This window comes from Heloderma suspectum, chromosome 1 (assembly GCF_057233095.1).
Source record: "Heloderma suspectum isolate Gila_16-S chromosome 1, 16-S_ref, whole genome shotgun sequence".
Lineage (NCBI taxonomy): Eukaryota > Metazoa > Chordata > Lepidosauria > Squamata > Helodermatidae > Heloderma > Heloderma suspectum.
The window spans coordinates 302,903,390-302,927,197 of record NC_139458.1 but is presented as its reverse complement, the minus strand read 5'-3'; the positions used below and the strand labels follow the sequence as shown (position 1 = coordinate 302,927,197).

Below are 23,808 nucleotides of genomic sequence, written 5' to 3'. Positions count from 1 at the left end.
CTAGGAGGGTTTCTCTGTGTACCTAATGTAATCACCAAAGCCGGATTGCTTAGTCTGAAGGTAGCTTACGTTCTTTCCAATGGAAAAATATATATCACTCTTTCTACAAATCAACTCTGCATGCTACTTTCACCCATTTTTAACTTGGGCTGTTTTAAATTATAATCTGACCACCCACCCTAAAATGCATTACATGGCATATTCTTGCTGTTCTTTTGTCCGAGGTGGGGAACTTGTGGCCCTCCAGATGTTGTTGGGCAGCAACTCCCATCTTCCCTCACTATTTGCCATGCTGACTAGGGCAGATGGGGGGTTGCAACTGAACATAATCTGGAGGTTCACAAGTTGCCCATCCCAATATATATAGCATCCAGGCATGTTGTCCAATCTTGACATCTTAAGTTCAGAAGATAACCATTTCAGTCCACTGAACCATTTGATGTGATGTAATTGTAGTAATTTGCCTCCAAACTCCCCAAATGCATTTGGTATTGAAGTGTACTGAAAACTATTCCTAATTTACGTGGCGTATTTTCTACATGCAAATCATATCCATCTAAGATTTTAAAGATCTTCAGGACTATTGCTACATATCTGTACACACATACTGTTATGCTTTCTGACTATCCCATCCATTTATGTATGTATCTCTAATATGCCAAATACTGCAGAGATACAGTGGGAGATACTATTGTCCTCCTGAACTTATAAATTGGGGTGTGGAAACTGTGGCCCTCTAGATGTTGTTGTGCTCCAAATCCCATCAGCCTCAGCCCACACAGCCAATGGTCAAGGACGACAGGAGTTGCAGCCAACAACATCTAAGGGTCCACAATTTCCCCTGTTATAAATTAATCATATTTTGATATTAAAAGGGTCTCCAAGGAGCATACCGTAGCTAAAGTTCTGTCTGTCTTCCTGCCAGCCTTGAATTAACCTACCACCTTTTCCTTTTTGAGGAAAAATTCCTTTTTTGATTTCCTTTAATGCACATTTGGAGTGGGGATGTTAGTTTGGTGCAATATTTGTGTCTTGGGAAATGAAGTGTGCAGTCCAGGCCTGTACAACTTGTGATCCACAAAGCCAAACACAGCCCACCACCATATAGGGCAGCCCACCAGGGACTCAATTAACTTCCTGTTTCTGTGGCCTATCTAGGCAAGCCACAGTATGTCAGAAGAGCTGCTTTCAGCCTGTGGACCTCAGGTTGGGTAGATATGCTATAGAAAGATTACCAATGCAAGAAAACCTGAAACAAAGTCCACAATAACAGTGCAAAATGTGAGTTAATAAGCCTGCTACCTTAATGATATGACATTTACATATTCTTCCATCTAGGACACTGGGGAAACCCTTTAAATTGAGCAATATATAGGTTTAAAAGCCCTACATGTAGTTAAGAGTATCACTGTTCCCTTAACTATGTATTTCCCATATTATGACATGTTCATGAACTGAATTAATGTTCATAACACCAGTGACGCCAGCAACATCACACAAGCATAACCAAGATGACCTGTTTAACCCATGCAAATATTTCCACAATTTTGGCAATATAATTATCTCACTTTAAGTTACTGATTATTATGCTTAAAGATTTCAGCTCATTTGGGGCATCAGGAGACATAAGAGATTGAAATGCAGTTCCACAAACTCTGTAGTCAGAAACTCAAGCAGGCACTATGTTTTGTTACATTTCCACAAGACTTACCTGCATAAATAGTTTTCCTTTTACACAGTTTTAATCTAATTAAACAAAAAAATTGTGATGTACAAATAATTCACCGAAATTGTAATGTCTCATATCCATAAGGTATGGTGTAATTTTCTCTAACAACCTGTTTGGAATTATGTGCCAAGTTGTAAGCTTGTCCTATTGGTTGTTGTGGAACTCCTGCTAACCCTCCCCCAGTAATTTCTAAAAACCTCCCTCCTGCTCTTCCCACCCCCTAATTGCTGAAATACCCTCCCATGGTATGTCAACCTGAGTATGGGTCCATGAAAGTGGTGAAAGATGATCAGTTCAGCTATATTTGGAGATATGGTTCTACAATGCTGCCATATTGTTTTCAAAATAAATAAATTAAAAAATATGTTTATTTACAGTTTTAATTTTTAAAAAATATTATTTCTATTAGTAGTATCCAACATTGTCCTGGTACTAGCACTAATGACAGTGCGCTATCATAAATCAGCATCTCCACAGTGTAACTAGTGCTACAGGGAAAGGTGGTGAAATTTGGCAACCCGGTAGCAAAAAAGGGGCAAATTTTCTTCAAAATAAGGCATGCAGTAAGCATGTTTTGAAGAACAATCACCCTTATTTTTGTGCTATCATGCCTCTGAATTTAAGCAGTAAAATTTGCCACTTTTTTCTATTAGGTTAGCTATGTTTCACAAACATTGGCTTACATGCTGGGACAATACTGGATACAACAATATATTATGAAAAAGTGGGGATGGTGTTTGGGATTCTTTCTTTCACAGCTTAAAAAGAACACAGTCATCCTACAGGACTGCAAATGGTAGGAAATATTTTGCTTTAAAAATTATTATTAATAATTATTATGACATTCTGAAATTTGCAGTTCCTGTCAGAATTCAGAGTGGAACACAAACAATATTGGAAAGTCAGAACAACAATAGCATGGAACTGAGGGAATCCATTCACCCTATTAAGCAAAAGCAAACGGAAAAAAAAAACACCAACCATCCCTTCACACCTCTCTCTTTTTAAAGTGCTTTCATTGGTTTTTGTGTTACCATCACTCTGTTATGGGTAGATGGTGTTGCTGGTTCTATCTATGAAGCATTCAGTTTAATACTTTAATTGCTTCTCACGACTCTCGGAATATGGTCTCATTTTGTAGATGGAGAATGGTAGTTCTTGCATATTTCTTGTTCAAAGCAGTGAACCTTGGCAAATATCTACTTTTGCCCCAAATGTGAGCAGGCTATATTGGACAATCCAGTTTCTTTACTCCCTAGCTATGATTAAAAAGTCCTGGAAGTCCCTTAAGAGCTGACCCCTATGTGTGTGTGGGGGGGACACGCTATAAATAGTTCTGTAATCTGAAATTGCAATTTTGTAAAGCCAGTGCACATTTGCATAAGTATACACACAGATGTAAAATGTAAAAACGTTGCCTCTATCGTCTATTTTGTGCTTGAAGGGGTAGGGTTGGGCAGGATTGAAAGTACTTCCTTACCACAAACCCAGTGATCTAGTTCCCCCTGTGAGAATTGTGGTTGGCAACTTAAGATAGACTGAAATAGTTAGATTTCCACTAAACTGTCCTGTGTACATTGCAATTAGAACTGTAGAGAAGCAAGCAGTGTACAAATATAATAGAATATTGGGTTTCTTCTGACATATGAAGCATTTCAAAAGACAGAGTATGTTGACATTTAAGACATGGACTAATGCTATTTCTAAAAGCATCTTTTGCCAAGTTCTAAATGACTGAGTATGACATTTCAATAGTCCCATACTTCAAATAAATAGCTCATATTACTCTCAGGCAGCCCTATCCCATGAACCCAAATGATTATTATGCTAGGGCTAATGATCCTACAGGAAGGATCCAATGGTGTTTGGGTGCTTGCTATTTATGTTGCACTACCAGAAACCAATGATTATGCAATGTCAGTAGCGCTTGCTAGTGCGTCCGCTTTCCTAGACATGGTTGGATCCTCCCCTATAGCTTCACTAGCAGCAGAGGACAATACAACAATAGCTGCTGAAACAAATGTAGGGATGTACGAAAGTCACTTACCTTTTTGCGGATTCTGTTCATGGTGAGGGGGAGGCGCTCCGTCCCTCCCCCCGGAATCCTCGACGAGGGGGAGGCGATCTGGTCCTCCCACCAGAATCCTTGATGGCTGGCTCTGCTCTGCAGCGGCTCCGTAAATAGCATAGTGGCCGCCATTTGCGTTCCTTATTTTTCGCCATTTTAGTCTATGTAAATATTTACGTAGGCTAAAACGGCGAATAAAAAAGGAACGCAAATAGCGCCCACTACGCTATTTGCGTTCTCCTTTTTCTTCACCGTAATAGTCTACGTAAATATTTACATAGACTAAAATGGCAAAAAATAAGGAACGCAAATGGCGGCCACTATGCTATTTACGTTCCCCCTTTTTTTCGCCGTAATAGTCTACGTAAATATTTACGTAGACTAAAATGGCAAAAAGTAAGGAACGCAAATGGCGGCCGCCGTAGCCGCCACCATTTGCATACGCTGTTTTTTTCTTTTTACCCAGACGTGATAGGCTATGTAAAGACTTATGTAGCCTATCACGGCAAAGACCAGACTGCAAATGGCGGCCGCGGCAGCCGGTCAAAAGACCAGCCACCGCCACTGAAGCCACCGCTGGAGCCGCCGCCATCCGGAACATCCGCCCCAGGTAAGTCTCGTCCCGGGGGGGATCCACAGGGGGGGGCAGGCCGTTCCACCACGGATTTCGGGGTGCTGAAAGCCAGTGCATTCAGCCTCACTGAAATCCATGGTGGAATTCTCCGCCATCCCTAAACAAATGCCAGTGTAGCAACATACCCCTAGGTGTACCTAGGAACTACACAAACACCCATCCATCAATAACAAGATAGTTTACAGATGATACCATTAAACATGCAGAAAGGCACCAATTCATGTACAGCAATGACAAAAAATGGACACCTATAGCTACAAACTCAAAGGATCCCCTGGAGCATACTTGAGAACCTCTTATTCACATTTTGCATCAGTTCTCATCCTTTCCAATATTACTTCATTAGCTCTTCTTTCTACTAGGGATGTCAGAGAATTTCGCCACGGATCTCGGAGAGGCCGAATGAAATCGGTGGCGGAACGGTCTGCCCCCCCCGCCCCCCCCCCCCGGGACGAGACTTACCTGGGGTGGATCTTCCTGGTGGCAGTGGCTCCGGTTCGGCAGCGGCGGCTGCTGGTCTTCCGACTGGCTGCCGCCGCCGCCATTTCCAGTTAAAAACAAAAACAAAACAAAAAAACGTGATAGGCTACATAAAGATTTACGTAGCCTATCACGGCTAGATTTTAAAAAAAACACCGTGATAGGCTACGTAAATGTTTACATAGCCTATCATGGCTGACTTAAAAAAAAAAACAAAAAAATACCACGCGCGTATGCAAATGGCGGCGGCCATGGCCGCCGCCATTTGTGTTCCTTGTTTTGGCATGTCTTAGTTTACGTAAACATTTACGTAGACTAAGACGGCGAAAATAAGGGGAACGCAAATAGCGTAGACGTAAATGTTTACGTAGACTAAGACGTGCCAAAATAAAGAACGCAAATGGCGGCGGCCATGGCTGCCGCCATTTGTGTACCCACGTTTGTTTTTTTTAAAAAATCAGCCGTGATAGGCTACGTAAACATTTACATAGCCTATCACGGCTGACTGCAGGGACGCAAACGGCGGCGGCTATGGCTGCCGCCATTTGCGTCCCTGCTAGCCAGCGGCTGGATGTCCGGCTGCTGGCGGAGCCGGCTGGCGGCTCCGCAGAATCCCTGCAGAGCACAGCCGGCCGGCCAGGATTCCGGGGGGGAGGAACGGAACGCCTCCCCCCCAGCATCAGCTTAATCAGCGGAAATGTAAGTGCCTTTCGTACATCCCTACTTTCTACCCAAGCTCATTTTGCATGCTGTTCTCCAACACCAGATTTCAAACCACTGTTCTTTCATTTCTTCCATTTACCTATGATCCACATTTCGGATCCCTATAAATCTCTAGTCCCCACCCAGCCATGAACCTCACCGGGTGACTTTGGGCCAGTCAGTTGACTCTTAGAGCTTCTCCACATGAAGTTAAAATCCCACAGCCTTACTGGAGCTTCTGCTTCCATATTCCTTGTGGGATTAAGATCTCCTTCAATACACATGGTTGTTTCCAGGTTTTTTCTTTCTGGGCAAGTTCTATATGTTTCATTATACAGCCACTACATGCATAATTTATACTGTGATAAAGCCACATTCCACAAATTCATCGGAAATTTATTGTGCTTCAAAGCATGATAAAATCTCTTATCACCTTATCCCCATTGAGAATTATGCCGTCATAATGTCAAGAAAGCATGGGAGGGGCCCTGGAGGTTAACCACGTCATATAAAGGACCCACAAAAAAATGTGAGTGACAAATCATGAATGTGCAAGAAAAACTTAAATGCTCTTAGCCTAACCTTCCTCACAGGGTTGTTGTGAGGATAAAAATGGAGAGGAGGAGGACCATGTATCCAACCTTGGGTTCCTTGCAAGAGGAAAAAAGGCAGGATATAAATGTAATAATAATAACAACAACATTGGGTTGGTTCTAACCCAAATGAAAGCACATAAGCATTCAGTGTACACCAAGGTGGCCACTGCCCTTGTAAAGTCCTGTAAAGTCCTGCCCTTGTAAAGTAAACCATTCTAAAAACAAGAACCCCTGATCTGTACCTTGGAGCCATGTTATCAGCACCATATAGGGGTACCGTACAGGGGCCTCATTTTCATGTTCTTATGCATCAGCACCACCACAAAACATGGGATTCATGATTTTGATGAGGCAATCCACGGACAGAATTGTAACCTGTGATTTGGTTGAGAAATTGGCAGAGTTCTATGTAAACAAACAGCCAAACAAACCAAGAGGATCCATGAGAATCTATGTCTTAAATATTTGGCAACATGGTGGCCAAAGTGCTTTCTTTTGGTATTTGCTATGGACATGGATGTGAAGGCTCACGGGATGGTGGTTTGAAGAGGGGAGGGGGGACTCCATTCAAAATCCCTGAGGATCAATGCCTCGAATCCATGTTTTTATAGCAGCATCACAAAGGCCTGGGTATGTGGAGTCCGTGGAGAAAGATTTGAGCTTTAATGGTAGATTTTGAAAGATGTCATTAGAAAACACAAAAATCCATGAGGAACAGTACCATGGCAATGCTAGAGTATACAGGACCTATGATTTTTATGCAGACCATGGAGACTGATGCAAGCTGTGATTTGGTGACTGATTTAGGGGACTCCATACAAAAAAATCAGGAGGATACATGACAATATACGCATTATATCCACAGTTTTTTGTGCCACAAAGATACCGGACTGGTTATTTTTACGGTGTAGTCCATGAACAAGAATTCAGTCTCTGATTTAATGGCGGCTTTCGCAGAATTCTATGTGTAAACCCCCCCCCCCCCCCGCCAAACAGATCCAGGGTGTTGCACCATGGTAGCATCATAATGAACTAAACAGGAGACCCAGATAAGAGCTATGGATGCGATGGAAGCTTGGGAGGTGTCTCCTGCTAAAATCCGATTTCTTATTCAGCATACCTGCAGCTTGGGCTAGCTATCTGAGCGCAGGTAAAGAGTGCTTCCTCCATCCTCGGGCAACGAGTTGGCTCATCCTCGACAGCGACCGGGACCGCCCTTTCCTCGCCTTTAAAAAAACACTTGGCGCCGTTTCTCCTAGCCGTTCTATGTCCTTCCCCGGTAGCTCCTTGCTGCTCGAATGAGTTCCGAACCGAGGTCCAGACTGGTGGGCTCACCGGTCCCTTTGCAGCGGCGGGGCATTGTCCGTTGAGCGGGGCCGTCTCTGGCAGGCCCGCGTCCACAGCTGCCAAGCCAAACGCGAAACAAGCAGCCCCCCACCGCGAAGCGGGCGGGACCCCCCTCGGGACGGGGCGCGCTTCGCTTCTTAGCCGGCAGGGGACGTCGTCGCCACGCCGCCCGCGCCTCAGCCCCAACCCTTCCGCGGGAGCAGAGCGGCGGGAGGTGCGGGCGGCGGGAGAGGCGCGGGAAGGCCGGCGGCTCTTTGCGAAGATTGCTCCGTGCGCGTGCGCGCGCTCCCGGGGGAGTCGGCCGCGGCGCGTGAAGAGGCGCCTTCGCCTCAGCTGTCACGAGAGCGCGCGGGGAGGGTTTAGCGAGGCGAAGGCGAGCTTGCGCCATGATAAATGCGTGCTTCCGGGCGCCAATCCTAGGCAGGTGCGGACGGAAAAAAGGCCTACAACTCCCAGCGTTCCCCAACCAGCCGGGCTGGGAGTCGCAGGGCTTTCTGCTGTCTAAACCTGCCTGGACTGCGCCCCTACGCCGCTAACAAGAGCTTGTTGTTGCTGGTTTTGCTACACGGCGAAGGCAGCAATCCTACTGCGGAGAAAGACTTTATGGACAATAAATCTAAATAATAAATAAATGACCTCTTATCTTTGACAGGCTCCTACGTCCTGGCTGTGTCTGGGTCTATAGAGATGTGGTTGTTTCTGATGCTGAGAAGGGCTCGGGCATTTTACACAACACAGTTACTTTATACATGCATGCACATAGACTATATTTTAAACACATATTAACAACAAGCAAGTGTATTTAAGGCAATTACAGAAAGAAATTGATACCATGGTGTTTGTTGACAGAAGTTACCACAGGGAAAGAACGTTAAGAGCCCTGCTGGCTCAGACCAAAGATCCATCTAGTCCGGCATTCTGTTCGCACAGCGGCCAACCAGCTGCCCACTGGAAACCCACAAGCAGGTTATGAATGGAACAGCACCCTCCCACCCAGTTTCCCCAGCAGCGGGCATACTGCCTTTGATACTGGAAGCAGCATATAGCCAGAGATGTACGAAAATCACTTACCTTTCGCGGATTATGCTGATGGTGGGTGGGGAGGCGCTCCGTTCCTCCCCCTGGAATCCTGGCCGGCCGGCTGTGCTCCGCAGCGATTCTGCGGAGCCGCCGGCTGGCTCCGCCAGCTGGCTCCGCCAGCAGCCGGACATCCGGCCGCTGGCTAGCAGGGATGCAAATGGTGGCCGTAGCTGCCGCCGTTTGCGTCCCTGAAGTCAGCCGTGATAGGCTACGTAAACATTTACGTAGCCTATCACGTGTTTTTTTTTTTTAACCTGGAAATGGCGGCAGTGGCAGCCGGTCGGAAGACCAGCTGCTGCAGCCGCTGCCACCAAACCGCCACCGGAGCTGCCACTGGAGGCGCTGCCGCCAGGAAGTTCTGCCCAAGGTAAGTCCCGTCCCGGGGGGGCGGGCCGTTCCACCACCAATTTTGGGGGGCCGAATGTGCTGGCATTCGGCCTCCCCGTGATCCGTGGCGGAACTTTTGTACATCCCTACATATAGCTAGGGCTAGCAGCCACTGATAGCCTTCTCCTCCAGGAATTTGTCTGTAAGTACCCCCTTTTAAAGCCATCCAAATTGGAGGCCATCACTACATCTTGTGGTAGTGAATTCTATAGTTTCACTATGTACTGTGTGACCAAGACAAAAGCACATTGCATACATTACTAATACAGATTTCTGCTAGCAGAAATTACTCTTGCAAGCGAGCAACCCCACCCAGTATCTTCCCTTTATTTTTTTAGGTTTACATTAGAATATAGCATGTGATGCAATTGTTTACCTCTGCTTAGACACTGTACTCTTAATCCTGCCTCTTCATATTTATTCATGTTTAATGACATTGTTTTTACTTGTACAGTTCTATAGAAATTTCCCAACTTGTCCTTTTGACCTGTCCGGGGCATGGGCCTTATAGAGCATGAATGTTTCTCCTACTGTTCCCCTTTTCCCTAGATCAAGCTTACTGCCAGCAATAGGTCAAAAGCAAACTTTGGTTCAGACACTGATTTTAGCTGTACCTATTTGATATGCCTGAAATTAGCATTGCCTTAAAATTGCCTACACTATACAGACTTGCCTGGGAGTAAGCCCCACTGAACTCAATGGGGTTTACTTCAGAGTAGAAAGGCATAGGATTGCATTGTACATCTCTGGAGGTTGCTATCCCCAGGGAGTCCCCTCCCAGGCACAGTACAAAGGCAGAATCCTATGCATGTTTAGACAGAAAAATTCCTACAAGGCCTCACTTGTCTCTTGAGTTGCTCTCCCAAGGGGTCTCATTTCAGAAGGGAGTGGTGGTCGGGGACACTAAAAACATGTGCTCTCCCAAAGAGGAGCCTCTAATCTTCTCCTTCAACGGCGAGCTAGGAAAACTGGTAGGGTTGTGAAGATGGTCAACTTGACCTATTACAGAAAGTGTTGTGTGGATTTGTTAATCAGTTTGGAGTGGATAATTGGAGGAGGAGGAGGAAGAGTGTGCTTTTCTCATGGCTCGGATGGGTAATTTCTCTCCAGTCCTATTATCCCAGCCTTCCCCAACCTGGAGCCCTCCAAATGTGTTGGGCTACAAATCCCATCATTCCCACTAGCATCGTTCATGCTGTAGTTCAACACATCTGGAGGGCTCCAGTTTCGGGAAGGCAGCTCTGCCCTGAGGAAGGGAGCGGAGGGGGTGGGATTTTTAAAGGAGAGGAACATGCATGGAGAGGGAAGGGTCTGTTCTTTCGGTTGGAAAGATGAGTAACTAATCGGGTAGGATTGGCAACCTGTTTTTCCTTCTGCCGACTTCAAGGGGGCATGGGGAAGAGACTTAAAAAAATTAAATTGAAAATCCAGGGGAAGAGGGTCTGAAATAACGGCTCCCCCGACTGACTGGCCCAGAGGACTTAATATTTATTTATTTATTTATTTATTAAATTTATTAATCGCCCATCTGACTGGTCACCCAGCCACTCTGGGCGATGTACAACCCACCATAAAACAATTTAAAACAATAAAATTTTACCATTTTTTTTTTTTTTAAATACCCTAACCCACCCCAAATGCCTGCCTGAACAACCACGTTTTTAATGCACGACGGAAGCTCATTAAAGAGGGGGCATGACAGAGTTCCCTAGGGAGGGAGTTCCACAGAGTGGGGGCCACCACAGAGAAGGCCCTTGACTCAGAGCTACTCTTAGAAGTTAACTCTTGATCTAGTTTATAAGGTCCTGGACCGTGTGAAAATAAAATAATAATAATAATAATATCAATGTATGCCTATTAGAACGTCATTCAGCGAGCAACCTCGGGTTAGGGCGTGCGGCCCAGCCCGACTTTGAACTTCAGCAAGAATCACATTCTGCTCGCAGCGCAGCGCATCTTCCTCGGGTTGCGGTCCGTTACAATGGCGCACGCAGCCAAGCCGGGGCTCCCAGGGCTAGCGGCTGCCTCCGTCTCAGGAAAGGCTTGCGCGCCACTCTCCCGCCATGGGAACGCAGCACCCCTTCAGCTGGCACGGGGAGCGTCCTCTGAGAGCACCCCGAGCTTGTGTTCACTACACCGGGCCCAACGGGAGCTTCCCGATCCCCGGCAGCCTCCTGGGAAGAGGAAGAAGAAAGGCGCTTCCTTCCTTTCTCCCCTCGTCCCCGCCCTGGAGCGAAGCGAGGCTCCTCGCTCGCCGCGCCTTCTAACGCGCCTGTGCATCAGGCAGTTCTTTCCTGCGTGGGCGCGTTTACTCCGACTGACCGCCCCCTGCTCATTCACACGGCGCTGGCACGCTTGCGCGCGCGCTCTCTCCCGAGCAGTTATCCAATTGGCTCTTCACCCCGGGGGCCCGAAGGACGGAAAATGAATCGTCACGGCCAAGCCGGTGGTGATTGGCGAAGCCCTTCACACATCACAGCTCTTTCGGAATCGCCCTGCAGCTGTCGCTGGAACGTCAGTACCTGTGACGTCCTTCCACTCCTGTTACTGCTGTCCCAGCTGCTGCTGCTGCTGCGTTCACCCCCTCCTTTTTAAAAACGATCTCCCCCCCCCCCCCGTCTCTCCTTTATCTGCCCGCAGGAAGCGTGACAGCCGCCTCTACATCTATGCTCAAGCAATCAGCTACCCATCCTGCTCTCTGTCATGCCTCTAAAGTCCTGCGCACCAATATATAAAGAGGAACTGAATTCGCTCAGGCGGAGTCCCTCGAAAATCGTGCTTTACCCCTATATTGCTCAGCTGTCAGGTTATTGTGTGGTTACGTTCTGAAGAATTATACTGGAGGAAAACAAAAAGAGTGAGTTTTCTCTCAATAATACCCCCCGCCCTCGATTGTGCATGCATGATCAACTGCAAACTTTTTTTTTTCCAGGAGCAGGCACTGTGCTGCGTAAGTGTTTACTCGCATTCTATGTTGGTTATCGTCCCCCCCCCCTTTTTTTTAAGTCTAGTAGTAATAAAAGGGTACAGCTGCTAAAGCACTCTGTTTTCCGTTTACTCGGATTGTGCAAATGGCTTGTAAACGGTGGTATGAGTGGAATGATTTGTGTGCGGTTCTTAGGGATTTGCATTAATTGAAGAAAAATACGATGGCTCTAATTCTGTGCTGTTAAATCCACGGTAGGGTGAGATGTTAGTTCCAGAGAATAAATACAACAGAGGAGAAGGCGATGCCGTTTTTATTGGGCCAATTTCTCTCCGTGAAAGGATGTGTGAGCGTTTGATTGCACATAACTGCTCAATTAGTTGACTGGAAGGCGGTCCAGTAAAAGCTAGCCCCATTATTTATGTTGTTTCTTCTGTCCGTCGCAGCAACAGGTGGTGTGTGTAAGGGGGAGGGGGGGAGATTTCGGCTAATTTTATTTCTACCCACTTCTTTCTGGGACTCGTATTTTTAGCTCCAAACCACGAGTTCCTTTCTTCAAGATAAGGACCTAATTGTTCCTTTTATTGTCCTAAAGCGTTTTACATCCCCCCCCCCTTTAAATCTTTCTGGAAGTTAGCCCTTTTTGACTCCACCAAGAAACACTTCCATCCAAGGATGGCATCAGAAACTAAGGGTTCGGGTACCAGGAACACCTGTATCCCACCAAGGTTTATTCCGAGCTTGCAAGTGCCTGCATACATTCCCCGGGGTGGGGGCTTGCTGTTTTGAATAGCAACGAAATCTCTCCGGCTGTCTCTTGGTGCCTCAGTTTTCTTTAAAATCCGCCCGGAGAGACGTTGGTCACTTTCTCCTGTGTTATATAAGCGGCTTCAAAAGCCAGAAGGAGGCATTTCTGCTTCACCAGTCCTGGTGTGGTTTGCTTTTTCTCAACCCCGCCAGGTGCTGTGAAATAGCGAGTGCGCCACCACCGGATTCTTGCGGTGTTTCCCCCCCAGTCTCGTTCTGTGAACATCAATGGGGATTTTTCATCAATGGGGCTTCTACCGCTCCTTTATAGCGGGGTAGAAGAACGCAGCCTTCTTCACAATGCAGCCTCCTGCTCCTTTTTCTGGACTAGTCTTGCGACGTTAAATAAGAAGGAGCGGCCGAGTGAGCGCTTTGACAACTGAACGTATGAAACAATCGCGGATTCTGGGATCTCTAGAAATCCAGAGAGCAGCTTTCAAAATGGGCAAAGCACCCCCCCCCCCGACCCTGCATTCGCTGTTTATTCGTCCAGCCGCCCCTAGCTCCGCATCTGATCCAATCCCTTGGCGAAAAGGCAACCCGCCTCCCTCCCCTTTCGGGCCCGCACAATTGCGCAGCACGCACTCGGCAGCGAGAGCCAAAGAAAGTTCCCCAGGCTGCGGGCATTACCCGCGCGCCCCTTCCCCGATGGGCCTTCGTTGACTCGATGGAAGGGTGCAGATCGCGAAGGTTGTTCCCCCCCCTCCGAACCCCCCCCCCCTGAGGGCCCCCCCCCCCAGCTTTGGTGTCAGAATTGGCAGCTCTCTCCGGGAAGTTCTAGCAGGATCCAGATCAGTCCCACTCTCACCTTTATTCTCCGTCCACTGGGGGAGGCTGATTTATTTATTTATTGGCACGAGAGGGAAACGGAGGAGGAAGCGCCTCTCGAGAAGCTGCTGCGAGGAGCACAGAAACCAGCTGTTTATGCAAATAAATGGGCGTACCAGCAAAGTGGAGAGCGGCGGCGGCGGCGGCGGCGGCGGCCATACGCAGAGAGGGGCGTGGGGAGCGGAGGGTGACTCGGATCCCCGGAAGCGCGAGGAACCCCATATAAAAAACTACCGAGGACCTTTCCAGGCAGCAGTAGCAAAAGCTCCAGGGACAGGCAGGCGGCGCGGGAGGAAGGCGAGCGCCGGCCGCTCTCGGCAGACGCCTGACCCCGCTGCCGCTGCCGCGAGCTGGCGAAGGAGGGGCGGGCGCCGCGGGGCATGACTGCGTAGATACAGCCGAGCGAGCGTCGCCGCCGCGCCGGCTTCTGCTCCTCCGGCCGCGCGGAGGCGGACAGCCCGCCCCGTCCCCGCCGGGAAGCCAGCTCGCTCGCTCGCTGCCCGCCCGCCCGCGCGCAGGCGACCAAGGGCGAGCCCGGGTGTGTATCTGGGTGCGCGGCGTAGGGTCGGGGCCCGGGCGGGCTGTGGAGAGGCGAGGCGCCGACATCTGCGCCCCGTCAAGCCTCGAGTCGACTGGGGGCGGGCTGCGTGCGTGCGTGCGGCTGTCCTTGAACGCGCCTCTCGGCAGCCCCGAGAGGCAGATGGGCTTGCGGCTTTCTCTTGGAGGAAGGGGGGAGAAAAACGGGGCGGGTGATGGGAGGAGAGAGTGGCTGCTGCGGCCCTGGAACCTTTTCAGCCCCATATGGGCTTCCGTGTGAGTAAGTGGCTTGAAGATCGCCGTCCTAATCATAGGCTACGATGCACTGCGCTGATCGCTTTTTTGCTTGCCTTTTTCCCCTGCCAGGAGTGGAAGAACTCTAGAAAAGGGAACGGCGCTTTTTTGTTTTATATAGTTTTTGTTTTGTTTTCATTGCGCACGGCGCTGGACCATGGCAGACGAGGAAAATGCGCTCGGCGGCGGCGGCGACAGCGGCAGCCCCGACGGGGGGGCCGGGCCAGAGCCCTGCCTGGGCTGCGGCGAGAGCAGCGGCTGCAACGTGCTGAGCTGGGAACAAGTGCAGCGCCTGGACCGTATCCTGAGCGAGACCATCCCGATCCACGGCCGGGGCAACTTCCCCACGCTGGAGATGCAGCCGCGGCAGATCGTGAAAGTGGTGAGGAGCCGCCTGGAGGAGAAGAGCATCGGCGTGCGAGATGTGCGCCTGAACGGCTCTGCTGCCAGCCATGTCTTGCACCAGGACAGCGGCCTGGGTTACAAGGACTTGGACCTCATCTTCTGCGCGGACCTGAAAGGCGAAGTCGAGTTCCAGACGGTCAAAGACGTCGTCTTGGATTGCCTTTTGGATTTCTTACCAGAAGGGGTTAACAAGGAGAAGATCACTCCGCTGACCCTGAAGGTAAATTTCACCCCCACACCCCCACCGACACCCCCCACGCGTCCATTCCCAGCGGGCCGGGCGGAGAGCTCTTCGCTGCTCTGCAGAAAGGACCAACACAGAGCGGCAGAGGAGAGAGGGGTCTGGAACGGAGGTGATGCAGCCGCTCAGCAGATTGGCCGTTATTTCTGCTTGCAGTAAAAATGCAAAATACTATCGCTCCCCTAATGACACGTCAACCCACCCAGCCCTCCCTGCTTCAAGCATACTGAAATTCTAATTTGGAATGGCGCATTTAAGCTATTCCTAAAAAAGCAAACAACAAAAGAGGTGGGGGGAATATACTTATATTAATAAAAAACTTAAATGCTTATTTGCCTGCAAAGAGAACAGACGCCCACACTCGTTTAGTTACAGACTTATCATAGCTCAGATAAACCAAAGCCCTTGGATTTAAGCTGATTAGTTCTACTGTTTTTTTCATTAGAGTAAGTTGTCTTAACTACTGTTACTTTGTTTTAATTGGGTTGTGGATGGGACCGCTAGAGGGTAATGGTGCTCCTATCTTCCTCTGCTACAAATGGGATGCAAAAGCTGAATTCATTCTGCCCAAGTGCTCTTAAGAACTCTGTTCTGCAATCTAAGTATTTTGAGAGCCATATTTCCTTGATTTCCGCAGATCTTTCCTCCAAGTGAGTGTGCTTACCATCACTGCTTTACATTTAAGCACTTTTACAACACTGAAATGACTTCATTAACTTTGGTGAAACCAGCTTGCCTTGAATCAAGCAGGAGTTTAAACTGGGTTATAGATTGATTGGGCTGTTTTGTCTGATTGACTTCAGCTAGAAGTCCAAGACCTTTGGTTTAACTGAGTTGTTAATTTTCAGGAGTTGCCTTGGTTTGGAGAAGGGAAAACTTAGGAAACTTAAGAGTATTTTGAAAGATCCCAGAGTGTTTATGCATTTTTCTCAAGGGTGATTTAACCAGTGATTTTAAAGATACCAGAATCAGAACCCGACTGTTATCGCCCTTGGAGTTATAATGCATTGTCATTGCAGTCTTTCAAAGGAGCCCCTTCTTTGCCACTGTGGAGACATATGTGTTTGGTGTGGATCAGTTTCTTAACTTTGGAAGAAAAAAAGCCTTAATAAAATCCTTACAGAATATGTTCTTTGTGCAGTCACCATGCTGCGAGCACTCCCTCTCCCTTTGGCCTTTTGCAGCTGCATGTCTGCAAAACCACATGCTAAATCTGTCTACAGTGTCTCTTTCTTACACCTGGGCTGTGTAAATTGCCCTGCTGCAAGTGTGGGCAGGGTGGAGCTGGGATCAAATGCAAATGAAGGCTCCAAAGAGGAGGTGCTTTTATTGGTTTCCTGATCTGCTCCTTCTCTCCCCCCCCCTTTTATATGTGTTTCAAACTGTAGGAAGCTTATGTGCAGAAAATGGTGAAAGTGTGCAATGATTCAGACCGATGGAGTCTCATATCCTTGTCCAACAACAGCGGCAAAAATGTGGAGCTGAAATTTGTGGACTCTCTGAGGAGGCAGTTTGAGTTCAGCGTAGATTCTTTTCAGATCAAGCTAGACTCTCTCCTTCTTTTTTATGAATGTTCAGAAAACCCAATGACTGAAACTTTCCACCCAACTATCATTGGAGAGAGCGTTTATGGGGATTTCCAAGAAGCCTTTGATCACCTTTGCAACAAGGTAATTGCAACCAGAAACCCAGAAGAGATCAGGGGAGGTGGTCTCCTGAAGTACTGCAATCTCCTAGTAAGAGGCTTCAGGGCAGCCTCCGAATCTGAGATCAAGTCCCTGCAAAGATACATGTGCTCAAGGTTTTTCATTGACTTCTCAGACATCGGGGAACAGCAGCGGAAGTTGGAGTCCTACTTGCAAAACCACTTTGTGGGACTGGAGGACCGCAAGTATGACTATCTCATGACCCTCCACAGTGTGGTGAATGAGAGCACAGTGTGCCTCATGGGGCATGAGAGGAGACAGACTTTAAATCTTATCACCATGCTGGCCATCCGTGTACTAGCTGAGCAAAACATCATCCCCAACGTGGCCAACGTCACTTGCTACTACCAGCCAGCCCCGTACGTAGCAGATGCTAACTTCAGCAATTACTATATTGCCCAGGTTCAGCCAATGTTCCCTTGTCAGCAGCACACGTACTCTACTTGGTTGCCCTGCAATTAACGGTTTTCGTAGACTTGGTGGGGAACGTGTTTTTTATCAAGCAAATAAAGAGGGAGGGCAGCACTCCCCCTTCTTAAAGTGAGGTGTTTTTTGTGCAATGGTGGTCTGCTCTAGCTTTTAAGCTTGAGGAAAACTGTTGGTTCTTCTATTTAATGTGATGGAGCATGATTTAGAAAAGAACCAGAAACTTATTGGATTCCACCCCAGAGCACGAGGCCTGTCATGGAAAGCAAATAGAATCCCTTGAAATTGACCAGGGAGGAATGCTTGGTGACAATATGGGTTGGCGATGCCTGCTCCCATAGCTATGGCATAGTGAAAGCTGGGAAGCCTTTATTTTTTAAATGGGATCTGCACAAAAAAAAGCGGGGGGGGGGGAGGCAAAGGAAGAGAATACAAGCGGGGAGGGAAGCTAACTATACGTTCGGGAATTTAAAGTTAGGTTAGAGGCATAATGCACAGATCAGTTGGAATAAGATATATTTTGGAATTACTGCCTTTGGGGCATGCATTAAGTGCTGTCAGTGGAATGATCCCATAGAATGTATAGCTTGCTTGCATAGAATGCTTTAAGAGAAATAGCTTGCTCCAAACAAAGAACAGTAGATGGGTACAGTTATTTCAACAAGAGAAAGTGGGGGTGGGGAGAGAAGGATTATGGCAAATTTCATTATTTCCAGCTGTATGCATGCTTCACATTTAAAAAAAAAATGTGGAAAAGCAAGAAAAACAGCTGTAGCAAGCAACATATGCTTCAGGACCAAAGATTTCACAGATAAGTTATCCAAGCAAAGAAGAGGGCAGAGTAGACTATAAAAAAAGATATTACTATATTTGTACACACACATATTAAACAAAAGTGCCTGATGCCTTCAGAAAATTTGAAGTGAGAAAAATATAGTTTTGTGGTTTAACCTTGCATTTTGTTTTTATCAGGGACACAAGAAACTAAAAATAAGCTTGTGAATAAATGGTGGAGGAAATGCCTATTTTTTTTCCTGGCAAATACCTATATAAAGTTTATATTGTTGGTGTGATGTTATCATAGGTACGCGTGCGTGTGTGTTTATTGTGCGTGTTTATTGTGTGTGTGTGTGTGTGTATATATGTAACGTGTTTTGTGTATATATACACACAACATTTTAAATATGGTCTAGGAAAATGTAGCAATTTTAAGGAATGTTTTAAATAAAATATGGTGTGCTTTCCAGTCTGCAACAGGTTATCATAATACTGTGGGCACTTTGCAGAGAGAGTTGTTATCCCACACCAGAAAATCTGGATAAACAAACTAGTCTTAAATAAAGTGGGATTCAAATGATATGGTTGCAAGAACAGGGTTACTTGTGAGGCATGGCAGTTTGAGGTCTCGACAAACGTTTTGCTTCTCCCCATTTGTACTGTTTTGACACTTAACTCACTAGTTCCATGACTGCATACCTTCATGATGCGTAAGGCACCCACCCATTGGAATGGGGCTCAAACAGGTAGCACCCTTGGCAGTGAAAGGCAACATATTGTCTTAGTTGGTGATCTGAATACTCGTTAATATTTTTTTATAAAAAGCAAGCAGAATGCACTATGCATTCCAAGACCACTAGAAGTTAGTAAATGTGAAATGAACAATTATGAAGAGTGTTGCACGGATATTTAAAATTTATATGATATATATATTTTTATGCAACTATTAAACATCTTTGATCTGGTTGTCACACTGCATTTTCCAGCTTAGTACTGTACCTTATTTAAAATGAATCATTTTTGCATTTGGAACAAATAATTACAGTTTATTTTCTCTCAAGAGATGAGTGGAGAGCTGGGAAATAGCCTTACTGGGATTTCTTTCCTCCGCTGTAGTGCTTATCATACAGAAGAGTTTGAACTCTTTCTTTTTTCCCCTTCAGCCACTGGTCCTTAAAAGCAAACAAAATCTAACTGAACACCCCAGCTGCCTTCAAACACAAGAGTTAAGTGCTATTAAGTCCATTAGCATAAAATCTATGGGCATTAATGCTCTAAAATGTGATGTTGGATTGTGGCCCACATGTTGTCGGCTTAATGCTGAGAAAGGGACTAAGGGCACAATCCTGTGCATGTCTAAACATGCATAGGATTGTGCCCTAAAGGTTACAATTCTGAAGGGGAAACTGAACCATGCCACCCATCGCTCAGAATCAAGTGGATCCACATGCAGCAGTGCACAAAGTTAAAGCAACATCATAAAATATTTAAAGTGGAGGGATTAGTAAGTTGCTAACCAGGCAGTTTAGTGTCCCTTCATCCCAATAAAGCTACTGACAATGTATTTCCACTTTACCCATCCTAAATGATTGACGCTTTCCTATTTTGGCCACCTTTTTATATACAGAAGCCAGTTTAAGACAGTCCCAGTTTGTTTACTCAAGCCTCTTTCTTGAGAATTCTGCAGGAAACTGCCTATCACTGTCCTGACATGGAAGCCCCAGTCATCAGTTTGCTTTCCCCACTTCTGATGCCTGTAGGGCATGGTCTGCTTTTTAAATTTACATGTACTCTGGTCAGTGCTCAGTTATGAAAATGAACTGTTTGTTTCTATCAGCCCATTCTTATCAGCAGCAGCAAATTAAGAGAGGGATGCACTTGGTCAAAGTCAGAGCTTGGCCTGCATTTGTTCAGAGGGCTTTCTGACGGAAGCTAAGCTGAAGGCTGGGGAAATAGGATCAGCTGGTAATGTGGTATGTCCTTTCTTACCACAGCTATTTTGCTGCAAATAAATGAGTCATCCACTATTGAAAAGAGTTTGGGGATCTCTGGCAGTGCCTCAGCCACAAAATGCTGATAATACATTATGTATTTCTTTTGGAGTAGTCTTTTCCATCTTTTATTTTATTTTTATTTTTAATCATTGTTCGTCTGGGGATTACAGGGTTCCTCTCCACACACATTTCAAATTTAGGTACATTATAGGGCAAGCAGCAAATTCTTTTATATTGCATGCTGTAGGGCTTGGTTCACTTGATTAAATATTATTTCTCTCTCTCCTTCAAGGGTCCAGTGATCTTCTTTAGCCTGCATACATGCCTAAGCGGTAAAATTCATCGGGGTTTGTTGTAACCGGCTGTTTTAACAAAAGATGTCTTTTGTTTTAACAAAAGGGGTTAGTGATGGGAAGAAGCCCTTACTCCAGGTCAGAACTAAAATAAGGGCACATTTTCAAAATTAGTTGGCTTCTGTGGTTTACACACCTAGCTCTTTATAAAGTCAAACAATATTCCCCCCTCCCCCAACACACACATACACACATCTCCAATTTTAATAGACTAGTACTGTCACAAGAAGAAAATACCTTTTAGAATTCCATACTATTTATTCAGCAGAATTTAAGATTAAAATATGTTTGGAAGAAGCAAGGCTTCCCCCCCCCCCCCAACGCTAGAATAAGATGCCTCAGTTATAATCAAATGGTTTGTGTTTCAGTTGGATTAACTGCAAATTGATCAAAACTTGTTCTGATATAAATGTAGCAGGAGGTGAGAAGAGAACAAGGACATCAGATTATTTTAAAATAAGTAGAATCTGCAATCCTTTTAATGTTGATTATTCTGAAACTCTCATTGGTCCATGTCTGCTGTGTGGACCCCAAGTTATCGCATGCCCTTGTTGCACCTATGTAAATATCACTCTCGATTATCCAAACATTTCATTGTCAGCCGCAGGTCATTCAGTTCAGACAACTGGATTTGTACTGTATATATAATCTGTAATATGCAAAAACAAAATCTTTGAAAGGGAGCAAAAACACACACACAAACTAGTCAAGTCAACTAAAAATGCCAGCGGGATTCTTGTTTTCATAACTTCTTATTTAATGCTTTAAAACTTATTTGCTGCTAGGTATTGCACACAGTTTCATGCACAGCTTATAAAATACCTGTTGTAAAATGCTTTACATGCAAGTTGTGTTATATTGAAGGCTCTTATCAATTCAGAGAAAGCTTTAAAGAATTCATGCAAAGAAAAAATGTTCAGAGGAAGAAGAGAAGGAGAGAGAAAGAAATATATATATAGCTAATGACATATTCAGCACTTTTGTTTTGTTTCGTTTTGTTTTTTTACTATGACTTTCTGGTTTCCTTGCAATGGAGAAAATCCAAAATTCATCAACAGGTTTTGCTGTTTGCTATTATTGCAACTAGTTAAGCATCAGAAAAGCCTACAGACTTCAGGACAGGTTTGACGTTGTTCTGCATACTCTTGCAGTCTGTGGGAAGTGATGCCAATTTTGTTCTCCTTCAGAATTCCACACAACTGTTGTCTTCAATGAGGCATCCTGTTGCATCACACTGCTCCCTTGACTGATCTTTCAGGAACTCTTGACTCTGGGTTCCACTGGAGGTTGAAACAAGGAGCAGATGGAAAACTGACACTCTTTTAACCATCAAAAGTGTTTGCTTCTGTGCTAGAGGGAACAGATTGTGAATTTTGTTTACAGCATCCAATATTTGGATTTTTTTGTAAATAAAAATGTTATTTTTTCTATTTATTTGTGTCTGATCTTTTCAGTGTCTACAGCAATTCTGGCCTTTTTGTGCTGAGTACTACTTGACTACCTTCAGCCAGAAAGAACGAAGGCAGCACATTTCTGAGAAGCAGCTTTTTGGAGGGCAATATAAATCTGAAAAGCTTAGACAGCTTTGATTGGATTTCATCAGCAATGGATGAACCCAGATAGCTGATGCTACAACATTTGGCTGCATATTAATGGAGTAATAGAAATGGCATTCTGATGCTTCAGTCATCAACCTGCAAGTCCTAGTGAGGGAGAGCATCAAACACTGCATGATTTGGATTGGATCTAGATCTTTTGGATCTTTGGATCTTGAACTTGCTTTGGGTTGGATATAGACTTTGATCTAGATTCACTGAGTATAACTTAGGCATATTTACAGTAGAACCATTGGAATTATGGGGCATAAGATAGAGGATCCAGTTAATTTATGTATTTGCTACATAATACATTTACATTCCATCTTTCTTCCAAGGAGCCTAAGGTAGGATACATGATCTTTCTCCTCTCCATTTTATCTTCTCAACAACCTTGTGAGGTAGGTTAGGCTGAGAGTCAGTGACTGGCCCAAAGTCACCCAGGGAGCCTCATGGCAGAATGGGGATTAGAACCTGGGTTTCCCCAATCCTAGTCCAGCACTCTAGACGCTACACCACACTGGATCCAACTCTTTGCTTACTCTTGTTTGGTGTTGCTGCTCAAATGTCAGAAGCAATCCTGTATTTTAATGGATCATTTAGTGAGTACTTTCAGTCCTTGGAAAATTCCATTTTTTTTTCAAGGGGGAAGATGCTATGCAGCCTGGACAAGGAAAGCATTGGCTTGCTTCCCAGCATGAAGTGATTCTTGCAAGCACTTTGTAGTAAATTCTTCATGGAAAGTGGTCTGGTGAATCCTTATGCTGTGAATGCCTCTGCAGTTCATTGAACACCTTCACAACAGTGCTGTAAATCTTGCCAAATGCTGGATGAGTGCAGAATCTGTTCACATGACTAACTTCATGTGGACCTTACTGTATGTTGGGGAGAAAGAAGCCATTCAAATCAACCATCCAAGCAAAAGCTGCACCAGTCAACTTCAAAACAGCAACAACATACCGAAAGACACACAGTGTTCTTGTAAATTACTTTATAAATCTGAAGTATTTTGAATCAAACTCTTCTTTAGGAAACTATGTATAACATTTCCATAGCAGATCTCTCAGTCAAATATCATAGACAATTCCCTGAAGAAGAGTCTAGGAGCACATTGGCTGTATAAAGATTTACAAAATTAATATTTTGGAACACTCTTGGAATCTTTTCCCTCTGAGGAAAATAATCCTATGTCTAGACTCATAAAAAGGAAGTGCTTCCAGAACTCAAACAGAGAGCGTTTACATTGTTGAGGCATTGGTTTCCTTCTGACATTACTTTCGCAGTTCCAGAGCTGCTGTAACATAGCTCCCTAAGGTAAGGGTGACAGCTCTGGGACCCACGGAAGGTATCTGTGATGTGGCTTCTTCACATCCCACCATCACTTCTCCCAGAAATGAGGACAGCCCTGGTAGGGATAAATGCCCAGAGATGCTTCCACTGCAAAGTTTCCATGCCGGGAAGGTACCTCAGTAGGGATGCTAAGTTTGGTCAGCTTGGAACAATGAGAGGCCATCTCATGGATGGGTGATTATGTCGTGGAGTTTGCTTCACAAAACAGAAGCAGGAAAGAAAAGTGGGAAGGCATCAATTTTAGGGCAAGGAAGGGAGGAAACCTCCAGGTGTACAATAAAAGAAGACTCATTTATTAGCCCAACATGTTTTGAACAATTGTTCTTCATCAGGGATGCTTCAAATTCCAACAAGTATCCACACCGTTCAACGAGTTACAATAGTGTGCTGATACCAGGTTGGAATTTGATGTTCAAGAGTGTCCCTGAGAAAGAACAACTGTTCGAAATGTGCTGAGTGTAATGAAAAATACCCTTATTTTCTTTTATACCTTTCCTGAAGTTTGCTTCACCTTTAAATGTGAGCATAATCTGTCCATTAACTTGT

General features: G+C 45.6%; 1 protein-coding gene across 5 annotated transcripts; it reads left to right on the top strand.

Annotated features, from left to right (window-relative positions):
- Positions 1–10,354: 10,354 nt before the first annotated feature.
- Positions 10,355–20,638, top strand: TENT5A (terminal nucleotidyltransferase 5A). 5 transcript variants are annotated; one of them, XM_084826986.1, is made up of 4 exons: positions 11,627–11,880; positions 11,956–14,122; positions 14,488–15,040; positions 16,450–20,638. In XM_084826986.1, the coding sequence occupies exons 3-4, from the start codon at positions 14,573–14,575 to the stop codon at positions 17,227–17,229; spliced, it is 1,248 nt and encodes a 415-aa protein (XP_084683112.1). In that variant the 5' UTR covers positions 11,627–11,880; positions 11,956–14,122; positions 14,488–14,572; the 3' UTR covers positions 17,230–20,638. The 5 variants fall into 5 exon arrangements, with proteins under 5 accessions (XP_084683111.1, XP_084683110.1, XP_084683112.1 ...); XM_084826985.1 differs by having other exon boundaries at positions 10,355–13,446; XM_084826984.1 differs by having other exon boundaries at positions 10,355–14,122.
- The last annotated feature ends 3,170 nt before the right edge of the window (positions 20,639–23,808 follow it).